Source organism: Pristis pectinata, chromosome 38 (assembly GCF_009764475.1).
Source record: "Pristis pectinata isolate sPriPec2 chromosome 38, sPriPec2.1.pri, whole genome shotgun sequence".
NCBI lineage: Eukaryota > Metazoa > Chordata > Chondrichthyes > Rhinopristiformes > Pristidae > Pristis > Pristis pectinata.
This window is the reverse complement of record NC_067441.1, coordinates 8,989,001-9,008,363: the sequence shown is the minus strand read 5'-3', so window position 1 is coordinate 9,008,363 and position 19,363 is coordinate 8,989,001. Positions and strand designations below refer to the sequence as shown.

General features: G+C 48.7%; 1 protein-coding gene across 1 annotated transcript in view; it reads left to right on the top strand.

Annotated features, from left to right (window-relative positions):
• The window catches only part of ppp2r5b (protein phosphatase 2, regulatory subunit B', beta), an 80,419-nt gene that overhangs the window by 44,813 nt on the left and 16,243 nt on the right, over positions 1 to 19,363 (top strand). Inside the window, 1 exon segment of the mRNA XM_052045186.1 lies at positions 999 to 1,195. Within this exon segment, the coding sequence (XP_051901146.1) occupies positions 999 to 1,195 (197 nt within the window).

Here is a 19,363-nt window from a genome sequence, read left to right as displayed (position 1 = left end):
TGGTCCCACCTCGTGTACAGTCCCCATTTCCGTCCCCCTGCCCCTATTCTGCAGTCAGTGTTTCTGACTGTCCTCCAGAGATGTTATCACTCGCAATTCAACCTCATCCTATTGTAGTCCCTCTCTCAGCTGCCCAGAAGTTACCCACTCCCTCAAATTCACAGACAAGGCAACTCCATCGGGGTTGAAGGATGTGGTCGGAATCCCGCACCAGTCCCACTGTCAGATGGTGAGGATCCTCGGCATCCGTCACTACGGACCCTCACTATCCGGGACTTGCCCTCCTCTTCGTTACTACCATCAGCGACCCAGTCCATCGCGCAAACCAGCCTACCCTCCACTGACTCCGTCTGCACTCTTCCTGCTGCCTCGGGAAAGCAGTGGGGCGGATTGAAAGGTTGACTGGGGGCTTTTGAGAGGAAGCGGGTGGGTGAGGCGAGGATGAAAGCTCCGAGCTGTACGTTGTGGGGTTGGGATTGGTTTATTACTGCCACCTGTACCGAGTACCCACTTACGACCTTCAGGACACCTGAAGACCCACACTCAACACCTCAGGAACAGCTTCCTCCCCTCCGTCATCAGATTTCTGAATGGTCCCTGAACCCATGAACACAACCTCGTTATTCCTTTTTGTTTGCACTATTTATTTATTTTTGTCTTTGCACTTGATACTGCTGCCGCAGAACAAATTTAATGTCGGTGATAATAAACCTGATTCTGGTTAAAGTCAAAGTAAGACTGACTGAGGAATGGTCCTGTATTGGTGCTTCACTCAGTCAACCGTGGTGTGAGATTGACCAGTGTTTGCTTCTGCTGAGATCCAGCCAAGTGCCTTATGTATGGGGAGTGTAATGGGATTGGTGTAAGTGGGTGGCTCATGGCTGGCATGGATTTGGTGGGCTGAATGGCCTGTTTCTGGGCTGTATGACTCCACAGACCATGGTGATCCAGCTCCTTACCCTCTCCGCTTTCTTTGTGTGTGTGTCCTTGCTCTCCAGATGCCCCAGTTTCTGAGCTGCACGACCTCTTCTGCAAGAAGCTCCAGCAATGTTGCATCGTTTTCGATTTCATGGACTGTGTCGCCGACTTGAAAGGCAAAGAAATCAAGCGGGCTGCCCTCAACGAGCTGGTGGAGTGCATCGCCACAGGTCGAGGGCTGCTGATCGAGCCCATCTACCCAGAGATCATGAAAATGGTGAGTGAGTCTTGGGGCAGGGTTTCTCACTGATGCTTCTTTCCCACACTCTCCAGTGCAGGTCAGTCGCATTGCTCTGTGCAATCGGGCCCTGTGGGACCTTGGCAGACCTTCTCGTTGGTCTGGATATAACCCCAGGGAAGGACCATGACTCCAGTGCAGGAGAGGCAGTGGGGCAGATTGAAAGATTGACATGAGGGCTTTTGAGAAGAAGTGGGTGAGTGAGACGGGGATGAAACCTCCGAGCTGTACATTGAGAGGTTGGAATTGGTTTATTCCTGCCACCTGTACCGAGATACAGTGAAAAGCATACCATCCAGACAGATTATTCGTAAGTACATTGAGGTAGTAAGAAGGAAAACAATGCAGAATATAGTGTTACAGCTATAGAGAAAGTGCAGTGCAGGTAGACAAATAAGGTGCAAGGGCCATGACAAGGTAGATTGGGAGATTAAGAGTTCATCTTTTAGTGTATGAGAGGTCCGTTCAAGAGTCTGATAACAACGGGATAGAAGCAGTCCCTGAGCCTGGTGGTACGTGCTCTCAAGCTGGTTTGCGTGACGGACTGGGCTGCAATCACAATTCTCTGCAGCTTCTTGCTGTCTGGGGCAGAGCAGTTGCCGTACTGAGCCGGGATGAATCCGGATAGGACGCTTTCTGCGGTGCATCTGTAAAAATTGCCAAGAGTCATCAGGGACATGCCAAATTTCCTTAGCCTTCTGAGGAAGCAGAGGTGTTGTTGTAATGGACCTTTGAGTAAACTCCCACGTACTGTTTAACCATGGGGAGGGGTCTTCCCTCTCCCACCCTTTCAGGTCAGGGTTCCAGACCCCTAACGTGTTTCCCCGTCTCTCCTCTCATCCTTCCACCAACTACGTTAAGTCTGTGGCCCCTGGTTTTTGACCCTCTGCTGAGGGTAAAAAGCCCTTTGCCGTTTACTGGGTCCTTCAACTGCCTCCTCGGTTGCGGAGAAAAGAACCCCCGCCGATCCAAGCCTTCCTCGGGTCTGGAGTGTTCCAGTGCGAGCAATGTCTGGGGAATGTCCTCTCCAGCCTCTACTGTGAAGACATTTTCATTCATGAGAAAGCAACCAGCTAAGTTAATCCACCACCTTTCCTCAGTAGTTACACGTTCACCCCAGCTATCACATCCCAAGTCCACTCTCGCTCATCCTGTTGCCCGTACCTCGTGTCCGTCCATTCCAGGCAACGGGAAGTGTAGACGGAGTCAGTGGAGGGGAGGCTGGTTTGTGTGACAGACTGGGCTGTGTCCACAACTCTCTGCAGTTTCTTGTGGTCTGGGGCAGAGCAGTCGACGTACCAAGCAGTGATGCATCCAGATTCCATGGTGCATCTGTAAAAAAAAAAATTGTTAAGAGTGATGGGGGACATGTCAAATTTCCTTAGCCTGCTGAGGAAGGTGAGGCGGTGTGCTTTCTTGGCTGTAGAGTCCATGTTTCTTCTGGTGTCAAGTACTGGAGGCAGGTGAGAGGTGGGGTGAAGGGGTTCCTCCGCGCCACTCGGAAGCTGGGACATACAGATGGACAAAGCCCAAGTTCAACTGGACATCAGCTGGAAAGCCATGGCCCTTGGACTTTGTGAGGTTGGGCATGGCGCTCAGTTCCTCTCGAGATATGGTGGAGGAAGTGAGGAGATCATTTGTGTTTTGACAGTTGGTTATTAAAAGATCAGTCATCATTCCCATTGCTTGGGGGAGAATATTCCCATTGTTTTTAATTTGTCTCTGCAAAGTGCGGAGGTTGTTTACTGAGACGTACCTCAAGCCCTGGTCTATGTGGGGGCCCCATTCCTGCTTCACTCTGCCACTACTTGTTGACCTTGAACACTGGCTGATCTGCCTGGGGTGCCCCATCGCAGGGGGTGGCCCCCCCCCCCCCCCCCAACATTCTCTGTCAAGTTAATTAATAAATAGCCTTGCCTCGGGCAATGTTTGAAAACCCGCAGACCAGTCACACACTTCAAACAAAACACAAACTTCATTCAAAGATCCAAACACAGAGTAAAACACAATTGCACACCACTCAAGGAAACCCTTCAGACCCTTGAAGCTTTAATGCACAATAAGACTGGAAAAAATTGATTGTGCATAGAATATAGAACAGGAACAGGCCCTTCAGCCCATCATGTCTGTGCCGAACATGATACCAAGTTGCACTAAATGCCTTCTGCCTGCACGTGATCCATATCCCTCCATTCTCTGCACATTCATGTGGTATCTAAAAGCTTCTTAAACACCCCTATCTATCTCCACCACCGCCCCTGGCAGCATATTCCAGGCACCCACCACTCTGTGTATAAAAAAAATTGCCCAGACATCTCCTTTTAACTTTCCCCCTCTCACCTTAAATTCATGTCCTCTAGTATTTAACATTTCTACTCTGGTGGTGGGAGGTACCAGATTCTGACTGTCTCAATTTTATAAACCTCCATCAGGTCTCGCCTCAGCCTCCACCGCTCCAGAGAAAACAACCCAAGTTTGTCCAACCTCTTCTTATAGCTCATGCCCTCTAATCCAGGCAGCGTCCTGGTGAACCTCTTCTGCACCCTCTCCAAAGCCTCCACATCCTTCCTGTAACGGGGCGACCAGAACTGCACATGATTCTCCAAGTGCGGCCTGACCAAAATTTTATATAACTGCAACATGATTTCCTTGCTCGTGTGCTGTGCGCCCAGACCGATGAAGGCAAGCATGCCGTACGCCTTCTTTACCACCCTGTCTACTTGCATGGCCACTTTCAGGGAGCTATGGACTTGGACCCCAAGTACGTAAACGCTGTTAAGGGTCCTACCATTAACTGCATACTTACCCCTTACTTTTGATCTCCCAAAGTGCAGCACCTCACACTTGCACAGATAAAACTGTTATCTGCGATTTCTCTGCCCATATGTGTATCCTGCAATATCCTTTGACAGCCCTCTGCACTGTCCACAACACCACCAATCTTTGTGACTTACTAACCCACCCATCTACATTTTGTCATTTATATATATCACAAACAATAGAGGTCCCAGTACTGATCCCTGCGGAACACCACTGGTCACAGACCTCCAGCCAGAATAACACCCTCCCACTGCTACCCTCTGTTTTCTCTGGGCAGGCCAATTCAGGCATAGTAGTGTAGCGGTTAGTGTAATGCTTTACAGCGCCAGCGACCCAGGTTCAATTCTGGCCACTGCCTGTAAGGAGTTTGTACGTTCTCCCCCGTGTCTGCATGGGTTTCCTCCAGGTGCTCCAGTTTCCTCCCACATTCCAAAGACGTACAGGTTAGGAAGTTGTGGGCATGCTATGTTGGCGCTGGAAGTGTGGCAACACTTGCGGGCTGCCCCCAGAACACTATGCAAAAGATGCATTTCACTGTGTGTTTCGATGTACATGTGACCAATAAAGACATCTGATCTAAATCCAAACTGCCAAGTCACCATAGATAGAACATAGAACAGTACAGCACAGGAACAGGCCCTTTGGCCCACCATGTTGATGCCAAACTAATCCCTTCTGCCTACACAGATCCATATCCCTCAATTCCCTGCATATTCATGTCTATCTAACAGCCTCTTCAATGCCACTGTCGCATCTGCTTCCACTGGCAGCCCGTTCTATGCACTACCACTCTTTCTAAAAGAAATCTAGCCCACACCTCTCCTTTGAACTTTCTCCCCTCTCACTTTGAATGCATGCCCTCTAGTACTTGACATTTCTACCTTGGGGAAAAGTCTCTTAATATCTAGCTGTGCATCTTCATACATCCATGCATTCAAACATCCCCACATCAACCAAAACTCCAGCAGCCTCCAATTCCCATTAGCTGTAAAACTTGAAGCTGCTCACTGTGACGATTCCTGACACTTCAGGACTTGCTGAAGCCATCCTGAAAGGCTGACCAGACCCCCTTGTGGTATTATTGTCACTTATACCAAGGTACAGTGAAAAACCTGTCTTGCATACAGTTCGTACAGATCAATTCATTACACAGTGCATTGAGGTAGTACAGGGTAAAAACAATAACAGAATGCAGAGTAAAGTGTCACAGCTACAGGGAAGTGCATTGCAGGTAGACAATAAGGTGCAAGGTCATAACAAGGTAGATTGTGAGGTCAAGAGTCCATCTCATCACATAAGGGAACCGTTCAATAGTCTTATCACAGCGGGATAGAAGCTGACCTTAAGCCTGGTGGTACGTACCCTCAGGGTCATGTAGCTTCTGCCCGATGGGAGAGGGGAGAAGAGCGAATGTCTGGGGTGGGAGTGGTCTTTGATTATGCTGGCTGCTTCACCAAGGCAGTGAGAGGTAAAGACAGAGTCCGTGGAGGGGAGGCTGGTGTCCGTGATGCGCTGGGCTGTGTCCACAACTCTCTGCAATTTCTTGCGGTCCTGGGCAGAGCAGTTGCCGTACCAAGCCGTGATGCATCCAGGCAGGATGCTTTCTATGGTGCATCGATAAAAGGACATCCTTATTCCAGTTCCTGTGGTGGCCGAATCAAACTGCAAACCAGGAGTTCAAAACCTTTTGCTTCAAGTAGGTTAGGAGAAACTGTTCTTATTGCTGGGAGGGTGAGTAACTGGAAGAGACGGACTTTAGGTAATTGAGTGGAGATGCACACGGGTTGTGATCAGGGGATGAGCTACCAGCGAGAGCTGTGGAAGCAGATTCAATAAGCAGATTTGAAAGGCCAGTGAGGGCTTTCAGAAGGGAATGGGATTTCACGGTAAGGTGGCGCAGAGGTTAATGTTACGGGACTAACAATTAGTGTTATGGACAATCGATCCAGTGACATGGTTTCGACTCCCACGTGACAGCTGGGGAATTCAAATTCAAGTCATTAAATAAATGTGGAATTTGTAAAGAATGCTAGAGTCAGCTGGGCTAAGCGAAAAGGTTATTGATAAAACCAATCTGGCTGATCTGTGTGACTCCATTCTGAAGTTTGGGGGGCAGCTAGAGGTGGGAATAAGTGGTGGCATGACGGTGACATCCATGTCCCGTGTGAGTGAACAAATGAAAGTCCAGGGGAAGGGTTTAAGAGGGTCACAGAATGGGGCAGCGCTGAAACAGGCCCTTTGGCCCGTTGCCTCCATGCTGACCTTCACATCTCATCATAGTGACAGAGGATGAGGGGGGACTTGATAGAGGTGTATAAGATGATGAGTGGCATTGATCGTGTGGATAGTCAGAGGCTTTTCCTCGGGGCTGAAATGGTGGCCACGAGGACACAGGTTTAAGGCGCTGGGGAGCAGGTACAGAGGAGATGTCAGGGGTAAGTTTTTTACTCAGAGAGTGCGTGGAATGGGCTGCCGGCAACGGTGGTGGAGGCGAATACGATAGGGTCTTTCAAGAGCCTGTTGGATAAGTACATGGAGCTGAGAAAAATAGAGGGCTATGGGTAAGCCTAGTAATTTCTAAGGTAGGGACATGTTCGGCACAGCTTTGTGGGCCGAAGGGCCTGAATTGTGCTGTAGGTTTTCTGTGTTTCTATGGCCTTGCACCTTGTCTACCCGCTCTGCACTTTCTATAGAACCATAGAAAACTACAGCACAAGAAAACAGGCCATTTGGCCCTTCTAGTCTGTGCTGAAACATTATTCTGCTAGTCCCATTTACCTGCCCCCAGCCCATACTCCTCCAGACCTCTCACGTCCATGTATCTATCCAATTTACTCTTAAAAGTTAAGAGTGAGCCCGTACTTACCACATCAGATGGCAGCTCGTTCCATACTCCCACCACTCTTTGAGTGAAGAAGTTCCCTCTAACGTTCCCCCTAAACCTTTCCCCTTTCACCATTCCCCTTTCACCCTAAAGCCATGTCCTCTCGTACTTATCTTTCCTAATCTAGGTGGAAAGAGCCTACTTGCATTAACTCTGTCTAACACTTTATTCTGCATTGTTGCTTGTACTACCTTGATGTGATGAAATTGGTATTGGTTTATTATTGTCACTTGTACCGAGATTCAGTGAAAAACGTCTTGCATACCGATCGTACAGGTCAATTCATTACACAGTGCAGTTACATTGAGTTAGTACAGAGTTCATTAATGTAGTACAGGTAAAAACAATAACAGTACAGAGGAAAGTGTCACAGCTACAGAGAAAGTGCAGTGCAATAAGGTGCAAGGTCACAACAAGGTAGATCGTGAGGTCAAGAGTCCATCTCACCGTATAAGGGAACCGTTCAATAGTCTTATCACCGTGGGATAGAAGCTGTCCTTGAGCCTGGTGGTATGTGCCCTCAGGCTCCTGTCTCTTCTGCCTGATTGGAGAGGAGAGAAGAGAGAATGACCCTGGTGGGTGGGGTTTTTGATTATGTTGGCTGCTTCACTGAGGCAGCGAGAAGTAAAGACAGAGTCCAAGGAGGGGAGGTTGGTATCTGTGATGTGCTGGGCTGTGTCCACAACTCTCTGCAGTTTCTTGCAGTCCTGGGCAGAGCAGCTGCCGTACCAAGCCATGATGCATCCAGATAGGATCTGTATGGATGGTATGCAAAACAGTTTTTCACTGTACCTCGGTACATGTGACAATAATAAACCAATTCAAATTCCGTACCGTGGGATCAACTCAAAAGACCCGGCAGGAATAATATCTTTGGCCGGAACTGCAGGGAATGCTGTTGTTTCTGGCCAGTGTTGGTACGAGACTTGAGCGTGGAGCAGTGATCTTGGTTTGCATTTTGCCAGGGAGATCCCCAACTACCTGGGCAAAGAGTGCACTGTGTGGGAACTCGGGGCAGAACTGGTGTGGCTGACAGCATTCTACATTGTAGAGAGGAGCCAGGGAAATGGCCTGTCCTGCCTTTCTGTGGCTCCTGCTTCTCCTATGCTGACTGATGGTGTGTACACTCATTCGTATGTTTCTATTGGTACGAATAGTTCACGTTTCATAACCTCAGACCCTTTCCTCTAAGCAGTGTGTAGTTCACTAAAGTGCTTTCCATTTGAACTGTTGAATTGTAACGACCTTGAAAGAAGCCATTTGGCCCATCGGGTCTATGGTGTCACCCAGTAGAGTAATCCCATCAGTCCCAGTGCCCCACTACTCTGCAAACATTTCTCTCTCCAATCTCCATTCAATTCTCTTTGGATTGACAGTTTCACCCTTTTCACAGGCAGGGAGTTCCAGATTATCACCATTGGGGGAAAAAAGTTCCCTTCCCCAACCCCCTTCCCCCTTTTTATCTTTGCCCAAATTTTTTAAATCTATATCCCCAGGTCTTTGAACCATCCACCAATGGGAACAGCCTCCCCCCCCATCTCCCCCGTCTAAGCCAGTCCTGATCTTGTCCACCTCCGTCAAACCTCCTCTCGACCTTCCCTGCTCCGAGGTGAACAACCCCAGCTGCTTCATTCCAACCCTGGAGCTGAAATCCTTCATCCCCGGAACCGGTCCAGGAAATCTCTCCCATACCCTCTCCAGGAACCCCCGCATCCTTAAGTAGGGTACAGTGGCCTACAGTGACATGAGTTCAAATCCCAGCAGGGCATTTTGGGCAGGCACAGTAGCATAACAGTTAGCGTGACACAATTACAGCGCCAGTGACCCAGGTTCAATTCCGGCTGCTATCTGTAAGGAGTTTGTAGGTTCTCCCATTGTCTGTGTGGGTTTCCTCCGGGTGTTCTGGTTTCCTCCCACATTCCAAAGACGTACAGGTTAGGAAGTTGTGGGCATGCTATGTTGGCTCCGGAAGTGTGGCGACGCTTGTGGGCTGCCCCCAGAACGCTCTGCGCAAAAGATGCATTTCACTGTGTGTTTCGATGTACATGTAACTAATAAGGAAATCTTCTCTTTAAAAAATTGGATATGATATTCCAGTTCTGAGTTTTGAAATACTGATGTAATGTAGAAACTGCGGCAACCCTTCTAGACACGGCAAGACCTGCAAACAGTAGTGTGAGATTCCAACTTGTTTTGTGCTTTTATTGGAGTAGCATGGTGCCAGCAATTCACAAACACTCACACCAGACAACGCAAGAAAATAATAGGCCAGAAATTTAATCTTAAGTCAGGGATGATCAAAAGACCAGAATTGGAGGCATCAGAGAGCTTTGAGGGCCAAAAACTATACAGAAAGGGAAGGACAGCACTCTGGAGGGATTTGAAAGTAAAGGTGAGGATTTTAAAATTGAGATGTTGCTTAATTGGAAGGCGGTGTGGGTGATGTGTCAGGGGGCTGCGTGTGTGTGTGTGCGCGCGTGTGCACAGGCAGCACCAAGGTGGCATGGGAGAATATTGGAACAGTCAACGGTAAAGGAAGCAGTGACACAAAGCTAGGGGTCAGGAACAGACAAGCCGGAGGTGGAGTGGTCAGAAATGGGCTTACTGATGGACCCGATTTGTGGTTCAAAGCTCACCTTGGGGTCAGTAAATCACTGAAATTGTGAATAGTCCTGTTCCACCTCAAACAGATGAAAGTGACGTTGGTTAGGGGATAAACATCAGTTTTGACTATGGTGGGAACTCCTCAGTTTCTGACCCGAAACGTTGGCCGTCTGCTTTTCTCCACGGATGCTGCCTGGCCTGTTGAGTTTCTCCAGCATCATCGTGTTTTTCATCTAGATTCCAGCATCTGCAGTCCTTTGTTCCTCAGTTTCTAGAGGGTTGTGAGATCTTTTGGGTCTACATTAGCGGGCAGGTGGGACCTTGGTTTGACAAGTGGGCCATTAGAGGTGCAGCACTCCCTCAGAGCTGCACTGGAAGCTTTGGCCTGGACTTTGTGCTGGACTGGTTGGAGTGGGGCTTGAACCCAAAGGCAGAAGTACAGCCCATTGATGTCCCCCTATAGTGTATGTAGTGAAAACATCAGTTCGGGTTGTCTTCACTACTTTTAAAGGATAATTTATCCTCTGTACTGCCGCGCCCCCAGCTATTGAGCTTCTGGATTCACTTTGAGGCAGTGGAGGAAGAAATTAACACTTGGTTTACCCTTAAACTCCATCTCAGCTATGCCGCTGCTCATTGGCTGACACTGCGATCCATGTGGCTTCCAGTTATGACCAATCCAACGTTCTCCTGGGTGGCCTCCCACCTATTTGCCTCTGTGTTGTTGGGCAGTAGTGCCTTGCTGACTCTAACCTTCTCCAACCCTAAACCATCCAAGACGTCTACCCTCCCCCCATCCCAGTATCATAGAACATCGAACACTACAGCACAGTACAGGCCCTTCGGCCCACAATGTTGTGCCGACATTTTATCCTGCTCTAAGATCTATCTAACCCTTCCCTCCCACATAGCCCCCATTTTTTTTAATCATTCATGTGTCTATCTAAGAGTCTCTTAAATGTCCCTAATGTATCTGCCCCCACAACCTCTGCCGGCATTGCGTTCCACGTACCCACTACGTGTAAAAAAAAACCTACCCCTGGCATCCCCCTTATACCTTCCTCCAATCACCTTAAAATGATGTCCCCTCGTGTTAGCCATTGTCGCCCTGGGGAAAAAGTCTCTGACTGTCTGCTCGATCTATGCCTCTTATCATCTTGCACACCTCTATCAAGTCACCTCTCATCCTTCTTCTCTCCAAAGAGAATTTGGAATATTTTATTCAATTTTGGTCACCCTGCTATGGGAAAGGTGCCATTAAGATGGAAAGAGTATCTTTCCCATCTGTGGCTTTAATTGTTCCACTGTTGGTGGAATTTTCGCTCGGTTCCTCCAGTTGTTTACCTACATTCTTCTCCTTGAACCCCAGACATTAACTGAGCTTTATCGCCTTGCTGGTGGCTCCTTTGTGGTTCAGTGACGTAATGTTTGTGTGCATCCAGGAAGCCCCTTGAGTTTTTACCGTCAACCAGGTCCTGCACAACAAGTTGTGGATGGGGACGAAGGAATGAAGTCAGACCTCCAGGCAGGTGTCCCGTCCTGTTTCATAACTCGTTAAGCTGGGTGAGGCCTGCCGTATGTTGACTGGGGCGGGGGGAAGGGTTGACGTGCTCTGACTCGCAGCATTGTTGCTTCGCCCACGCTGGATGTGTGTAGTTGAGACCTGTCCCCATTCCTGGGCAAATAGAAACGTGTGCACCACAGGAAGGAGATCTTAGTATTGGAATTGGTTTATTATTGTCACTTGTACCAACGTACAGTGAAAAACTTGTCTTGCATACCGATCATACAGGTCAATTCATTACACAGTGCAGTTACATTGGGTTAGTACACAGTGCATTGAGGTAGTACAGGTAAAAACAATAACAGTACAAAGTGTCACAGCTACAGAGAAAGCGCAATGCAATAAGGTGCAAGGTCACAAGGTAGATCGTGAGGTCAGAGTCCATCTCATCGTATAAGGGAACTGTTCAATAGTCTTATCACTGTGGGGTAGAAGCTGTCCTTAAGCCTGGTGATACATACCCTCAGGCTCCTGTATCTTCTACCTGATGGGAGAAGAGAGAATGACCCGGGTGGGTGGGGTCTTTGATTATGCTGGCTGCCTCGCCAAGGAGGGGAGGCTGGTGTCCGTGACGCGCTGGGCTGTGTCCACAACTCTCTGCAGTTTCTTGCGGTCCTGGGCAGAGCAGTTGCCGTACCAAGCCATGATGCATCCAGATAGGATGCTTTCTGTGGTGTATTGATAAAAGTTGGTGAGTGTCAAAGGGGACATACTGAATTTCTTTGACACATGCTGTGGAACAGGGCTGTAATAGCCAAGGATGAAGGTGCAAGACCATAAGATATAGGATTATTTTGGCTGATTATTTTGTTTCAACCCCATTCTCCCACCTCTCCATAACTCTTAATCCCCTTACCAATCAAGAACCTATCAATCTCTGCCGTAAACACACCCAATGACCTGGCTTACACAGCCCTCGGTGACAAGAAATTCCACTGATACACCACCCTCTGGCTGAAGAAATTCCTCCTCATTTCGGTTCTAAAGGGACGTCCCTTTATTCTGAGGCTCGGATCCTGGACTCTCCCAACTGATGGGAACATCCTCCGCACGTCCACTCTGTCCAGGCCTTTCAGTGTCTGGTAGGTTTCAATGAATCCTGTCCCTCATGGTTCTGAACGCCAGCGAGTACAGGACCAGTGACATCAAATGCTCCTCAGACGTTAAGCCTTTCATTCCTGGGATCATTCTTGTGAAGCTCCTCTGGACCCTCTCCAGTGCCAGCACATCTTTCCTTGGACACGGGGTCCAAAATTGCTCACAATATTCCAGATGTAGTCTGACCAATGCCTTATAAAGCCTCAGCATTACATCCTTTTGTATTCTAGTCCTCTGGAAATGAATGCTAACGTTGCATTTGCCTTCCTTACTACTGACTCAACCTGCAAGTTAACCTTCAAGTCCCTTTGCACCTCCAATTTCTGAATTCTCTCCCCATTTAGACAACAGTCTACACCTTTATTCTTCCTACCAAAGTGCATAACCCCATACTTCCCTACGCTGTATTCCATCTGCCACTTCTTTGCCCATTCTCCCAACTTGTCCAGGTCCTTCTGCAGACTCCCTGCCTCTGCGACACTACCTGCCCCTCCATCTACTCTTTGCCCTCCCTACCTCCCTCATCCGTGCACCTATCCAAACTTCTCTTAAGAGTGACAATTGAACCCGCATCCACCACTTCCGCAGACAGCTCGTTCCACACTCACACGACCTTCTGAGTGAAGAAGTTCCCCCTCAGATTCCCCTTGGATATTTCTGCAAACTCTGCTACTGTGCCATCAGTTCCGTCAACCAGCTATAAGAGGACAGAAGGCTCTGAAATTGATGCCTGGGAGCAGCAGAATATTGGCATCCATGTGACTTCCTGACAGACCCATTAGACTCTTTTCCCTGACCGCACTACATCTCAAAGTGATCCACCCTGGTGAAGTAGTTTCTTTGCTGTTGCAATGGAACATAGAACACTACAGAACAGTACAGGCCCTTCAGCCCACAATGTTGTGCCGACATTTTATCCTGCTCTAAGATCTATCTAACCCTTCCCTCCCACATAGCCCCCCATTTCTCTATCATTCATGTGTCTATCTCAGAGTCTCTTAGATGTCCCTAATGTATCTGCCCCCACAACCTCTGCAGGCAGTGCGTTCCACACACCCACCACTCTCTGTGTAAAAAGAAAAGAACTTACCCCTGACATCCCCCTTGTACCTTCCTCCAATCACCTTAAAATTGTGTCCCCTCGTGTTAGCCATTGTTGCACTGGGGAAAAGTCTCTGACTGTCCACTCAATCTATTGCCTCTTATCGTCATTCATTTCAAGAGGACTACAATACAAAAACAAAGATGTAATGCTGAGGCTTTATAAGGCATTGGTCAGACCACATCTGGAATATTGTGTGCAATTTTGGGCCCCGTGTCCAAGGAAAGATGTGCTGGCCTTGGAGAGAGTCCAGAGGAGGTTCACAAGAATGATCCCAGGGATGAAAGGGTTAACGTATGAGGAGCGTTTGATGTCTCTGGGCCTGTACTTGGAGTTCTTCTATCAAGTCCACTCTCATCCTCCTCTGCTCAACCTATCCTCATAAAACATGCTCTCCAATCCAGGCAACGTCCTGGTAAATCTCCTCTGCACCCTCTCTAAAGCTTCCACATCATTCCTATAATGAGGTGACCAGAACTGAACAGCATACTCCAAGTGTGGTCTGACCAGAGTTCTACAGAGCTGCAACATCACCTCGCGGCTCTTGAACTCAGTACCCCGACTAATGAAGGCCAACACACCATACGCCTTCTTAACAACCCTATTGACCTGCACGGCAACCTTGAGGGATCTGTGGACGTGGACCCCAAGATCCCTCTGTTCCTCCACACTGCTAAGAGTCCTGCCATTAACCTTGTATTCTGCCTTTGAATTCGATCTCCCGAAGTGTATCACTTCACACATCCGGGTTGAACACCATCTGCCACTTCTCAGCCCAGCTCTGCATCTTATCAATGTCCTGTTGTAATCTACAGCAACCTTCTACACTATGCACAACACCACCAACCTTTGTATCATCAGCAAACTTACTAACCCACCCTTCCACATCCTCATCCAAGTCCCTTAATGAGGCAGCAAGTTTTATGCAGAGCGAGATTGCGTAAAGGGCAGTTCACTGCAGGTGCCGATTCCATGGCCCTGCTGACATCCCAGCTGTGGAACCCACCAAAGACCTGCGCTCCGGGACTAGCCATGCCTTGATCCAAGCTCTCCCTGTAGTTACAACACTGGCATCTGCCCCACATTGGGGACAGTTGCCCAGGTGTGTCCTCGTCACAAAAATCACAGAGCACTACAGCACAGAAACAGGCCCTTCGGCCCATCTAGTCCATGCCGGCCTGGTTTTCTGCCCGGTCCCATCCACCTGCACCTGGACCGTAGCCCTCCATACCTCTCTCACCCATGTACCTATCCAAACTTCTCTTAAATGTTACAATTGAACCTGCATCCGCCACTTCCGCTGGCAGCTCGTTCCACACTCGCACCACCCTCTGAGTGAAGAAGTTCCCCTTCAGATTCACCTTGAATATTTCACCTTTCAACCTAAACCTATGACCTCGAGTTCTAGTCTCGCCCAACTGGAGGGGAAAAGCCTGCATGCATTCACCCTATCTACACCCCTCATAATTTTGTATACCTCTATAAGATCTCCCCTCATTCTCCTGCGCTCCAGGGAGTAAAGTCCCAACCGATTCAACCTGTAACTCAGCTGCTCATCCTGAGGACAAATCCAATCTGAGATAACTGCTTTAGTCTGTCTACTCTGAATCATCAGCGATGTGATGGAAGGTGTCATTGGCAGTACTGTCGGGTGGCACTTACTGGTAACCAACTCGCCAATGCCCCATTTTGGTTTGGCCGAGACTCCTTGGCTCCAATTCCTGCCACCATCTCGGTCCAGGCTTGGACCAAGGAGTCGTATCCCATGGGTGACACAAGAGTCATTGCTTTTGACGGCACAGTGACATTTGACTTGCTGTGGCTTCTGGAAGTTCAGAAGTTAATGAGCAGCAAAGGGAAACACTTCACTCTAGTGGCTGGCATCATGCATCGCTCAAAAAAGGGTGGCCGTGCTTGTTGGCGGTCAATCATCCCAGTCTCAAGACTTCACTGCAGGAGTTCCTTAACCTCCAGCTGCTTCATCATGGCCTTCCTTCCATCGTAGGATTTGCTGGCAATTGCACAAATGTTCAATTCCATTGGCAACCCCTCAGCAAATGAAACCGTTTATACCTTCACGCAGCCAGATCTAGACCACAAATAGTGGGCTATGACATCTCCAACGTGGGAGCAGGTCTAACCATCTCGTTTGACATTCAGTGAAACTGTTGTAGCTGAGTCTCCCACCAACCCAAAAACTCAACTGGACCAGCCACAATACTGTGGCTACAAGAGCAAGCCAGAGGCTGCAGATCCTGAGGCAGGTGACTGCCAAAGCCTTTCCACCATCTGCAAGGTATGTGTCGGGAGTGTGGTGGAACGGCATCATCCACTTGCCTGGACGAGTGCAGCTTCAACAACATTCCAGTCATGGTCTCGTGGATCTTTGTCTGCTCTCTTCTCAACCTTCTCCTTGGAGGAACGAGCGACCCCCGCCCCCCCAATCTTCTCCAGCCTGACCTTGAAGTCGAAGTGAACTTAAAGATGACTGTGGGAAGAGTCCGTTCTGAGCCAACAGATGACCTGAAGCTTGGTAAAAGTGTTGGATTTTGGTGAGAATGTCATGCCATGTTACAGCACAGAAACTGGCCCTTCAGCCCACCGAGTCTGTGCCAACCATCGAGCACCCTTTTGCACTAATCCTACACTGAGCCCTTTTTATTCCTCCATTTTATTATTCTTGAGGGGCCTGGTTTCCTAATTCTGCTTCTGTTTCCATATTCCCATCAACTTCTCCCACTCAAGCACACACTTTGGGGGGGGGGGGGGGGGGGGGGGGGGTAATTAACAGCGGACAATGAACCCACCGATCCCGCACGTCGTTGGGATGTGAGAGGAAACTGGAAGACCCAGGGGAAACCCACACGGTCACAGGGAGAAGGTGCAAACTCCAATCTCTCTCTCTCACTCTCTCTCTCTCTCTCTCACACACACACACACACACACACACACACACACACACACACACACACACACACACACACACACACACACACACACACACACAGTGCTGGAGGTCGGGATCGAACCCAGGTCTCTGGAGCTGTGAGGCAGCGGCTCTACCCACTGCGCCACTCTGCTGATTAAGTTCCAGTTGTATTCCAGAGTGGCCTGCAGGCAGTGCCGTGGTGGGGAAAGGAGCTTCACCAGAAGCTGGAGCTTTTTCTTGATGTTTAGATTTCTACCACTTTTGCGTGGATCTTGTTTTACTTGACGTCATGCTGAACTGCCTGAATCAAAGAACTCATTCGAGACTCAGTGGTGAGGGTGAGAACCTCAGGGTGTGACCAGTCTGAAGGACAAGGTCTGATTGGGGTGGAGACAATGCATAAGCAGCAAACTAAACCCTCATCTACTTGTAAGTTCAGTAACCAAGATCAAACGATGGATCACACCAACATATCCTCCCCTCAACACAAATTCAATCGAGGTGTAGTCTAGAAAAATACTTTCTTTGCAGAGGCCATACAGTGGCTTATGAACCTTGAACCTTGAATTCAATTTGTAAATGTTCTCTCGGTGAACAAATCTGCACAACCCGCTTGAGAAAAGAATTCCAGAGATATTCCATCTAATGGCCTTCCTCTTACTTTGACCCTGGTTCCAGACACCCCAAACTTTGAAAGAAGAGAGAGTAAAGGTCCAGTCTATTTAATGTCGTCTCATTCGACAAACCTGTCACCAGAGGTATTGGTGTAGCAAACCTTCCCAGCCCTTCCTCGATCACGAGTAGATCCTCCCCAGTCTATTGTGCGGACCAGCCTCCCCTCAATGGACTCCGTCTACACTTCCCGCTGCCTCAGGAAAGCAGCCAACATAATGGATCCCTCCCACCCCGGTCATTCTCTCTTCCCCCACCTTCCCATCGGGCAGTAGATACAAAAGCTTGAGGATGCACACCACCAGGCTTCTATCCACGTTATCAGAATCTTGAAGGGACCTCTCACACGCTAAAAGATGAACTTTTGATCTCCCAATCTACTTCGTCGTGGCCCTTGCACTTTAGTTGTCTGCCTGCACTGCACTTTCTCTGTACCTGTAAAACTGTATTCTGCATTCTGTTTTCCTTTTGTACTACCTCGATGTACTTATGGAATGATCTGTCTGGATGGCACGCAAACAAAAGTTTTTCTCTGTATTTCGGTACATTGGTATTGGTTTATTATTGTCACTTGTACCAAGGTACAGTGAAAAGCTTGTCTTGCATACCGATCGTACGGGTCAGTTCATTACACAGTGCATTGAGGTTGTGGCAATAATAAACCAGTTCTCTCCTTCCTGAGGTGCAGAGACCAGATCTCTCGATTGTTCCCCAGGTCCATGTCTATCAAGGCGCTATATAATTGCAGAAGCACGTCTTTCCTAGTTTACCCAAATCCTGTGGCAGTCAAGGCCATGGTACCATTTCCCTTGCGAATTGTTTGCTAAACCTACAGGTTAGAACATAGAACATAACAGCACAGTACAGGCCCTTCGGCCCACGATGTTGTGCCGACATTTTATCCTGCTCTACTATCAGTCTAACCCTTCCCTCCTACATAGCCCTCCATTTTTCTATCATTGATGTAGCTATCTAAGAGTCTCTTAAATGTCCCTAATGTATCTGCCCCCACAACCTCTGCCGGCAGTGCGTTCCACGTACCCACCACTCTCTGTGTAAAAAAAACTTACCCCTGACATCCTCCTTATATCTTCCTCCAGTCACCTTGAAATTATGCCCCCTCGTGTTAGCCATTTTTGCCCTGGGAAAAAGTCTCTGACTGTCCACTTGATCTATGCCCCTTATCATCTTGTATACCTCTGTCAAGTCACCACTCATCCTCCTTTTCTCCAAAGGGAAAAGCACTAACTAACTCAACCTATCCTCATAAGACATGCTCTCCAATCCAGGCAGCATCCTGGTAAATCTCCTCTGCACCCTCTCTAAAGCTTCCACATCCTTCCTATAATGAGGCAACCAGAACGCTTTCAAGTGATTCGTGCATTCCGACTCCCAGCACCGGACACCAACAAGTTTCAGTCTCTGACCATATATAGTGAGTGACCTCACAATTTTCTGACTGCTATGACCTTGCCCACTCACTTTGGCCATCCACGTCCCTCCCCGATGCTCCCTGCATCCTTCTGACAGTTCCCACCCCCGCCCAGATTTGTCTCATTAGCAAACTGGGATATATACTGGGAGACACAGGAGACTGCAGACGCTGACATTTTGAGTTGAAAACCCTGCGTCAGGACTGATATTTACTTGATCCTTTGTTCAGAACATTAATGTAGATCGTGAACAGCTGGTACCCAAGCACAGAACCCTGTGCACTCACTGATCACAGCCCCACAAGTGGAAAATGACCCATTTATTGCTACTGATCTGTCTGCTAACCAATCCTCTGTCCACATCAGTGTATTAACAAGGATCTGTACGTCATGGCCTGATCTTGTTCCCACGTTTAGCCCTGGAGTTGACCTTGGTGTGCCTGTGTATAAAAGTCACCCTTACCCCTTCGCCAACTCTCTGCGATTGGAAACTGACATCCGGTCTCTTCTGACCCTAGCTCCTCCCTGTCATCGACACTGCTCCCTTCTCCTCTGTACGGTCTCACCTTAACTCAGCCCATACATTCTTTGTACCTTGCTTCTGCATCGAGCACTGGAACCGATCCAAAAACTGGGTGTCTGGACGTGGTCATACAGCACGGAAACAGGCTCTTCGGCCCAACAGGTCCGTGCCGACCACAGCATCCTCCCTGCTAGTCCCAGTTGCCTGCGTTCTGCCCATAACCCTCCAAGCCTCTCCCCTCCATGTACCCATCCAAATGCCCCTTAAATGTTGCAATTGTACCCACCTCGACCACTTCCTCTGGCAGCTCGTTCCAGGTACTTACCGCCTTCTGTGTAAAGAAGTTACCTCTCAGGTCTCTTAGATCTCTCCCCTCTTATCTTGTATCTGTGCCCTCTCGTTATGGATGCTCCAACCCTGGGGAAAAGACGATGACCGTCCACCTTATCCATACATGATACCACCTTACCCTCATGATTTTATAAACTTTTATGAGGTCACCCCTCATTCTCCTACAC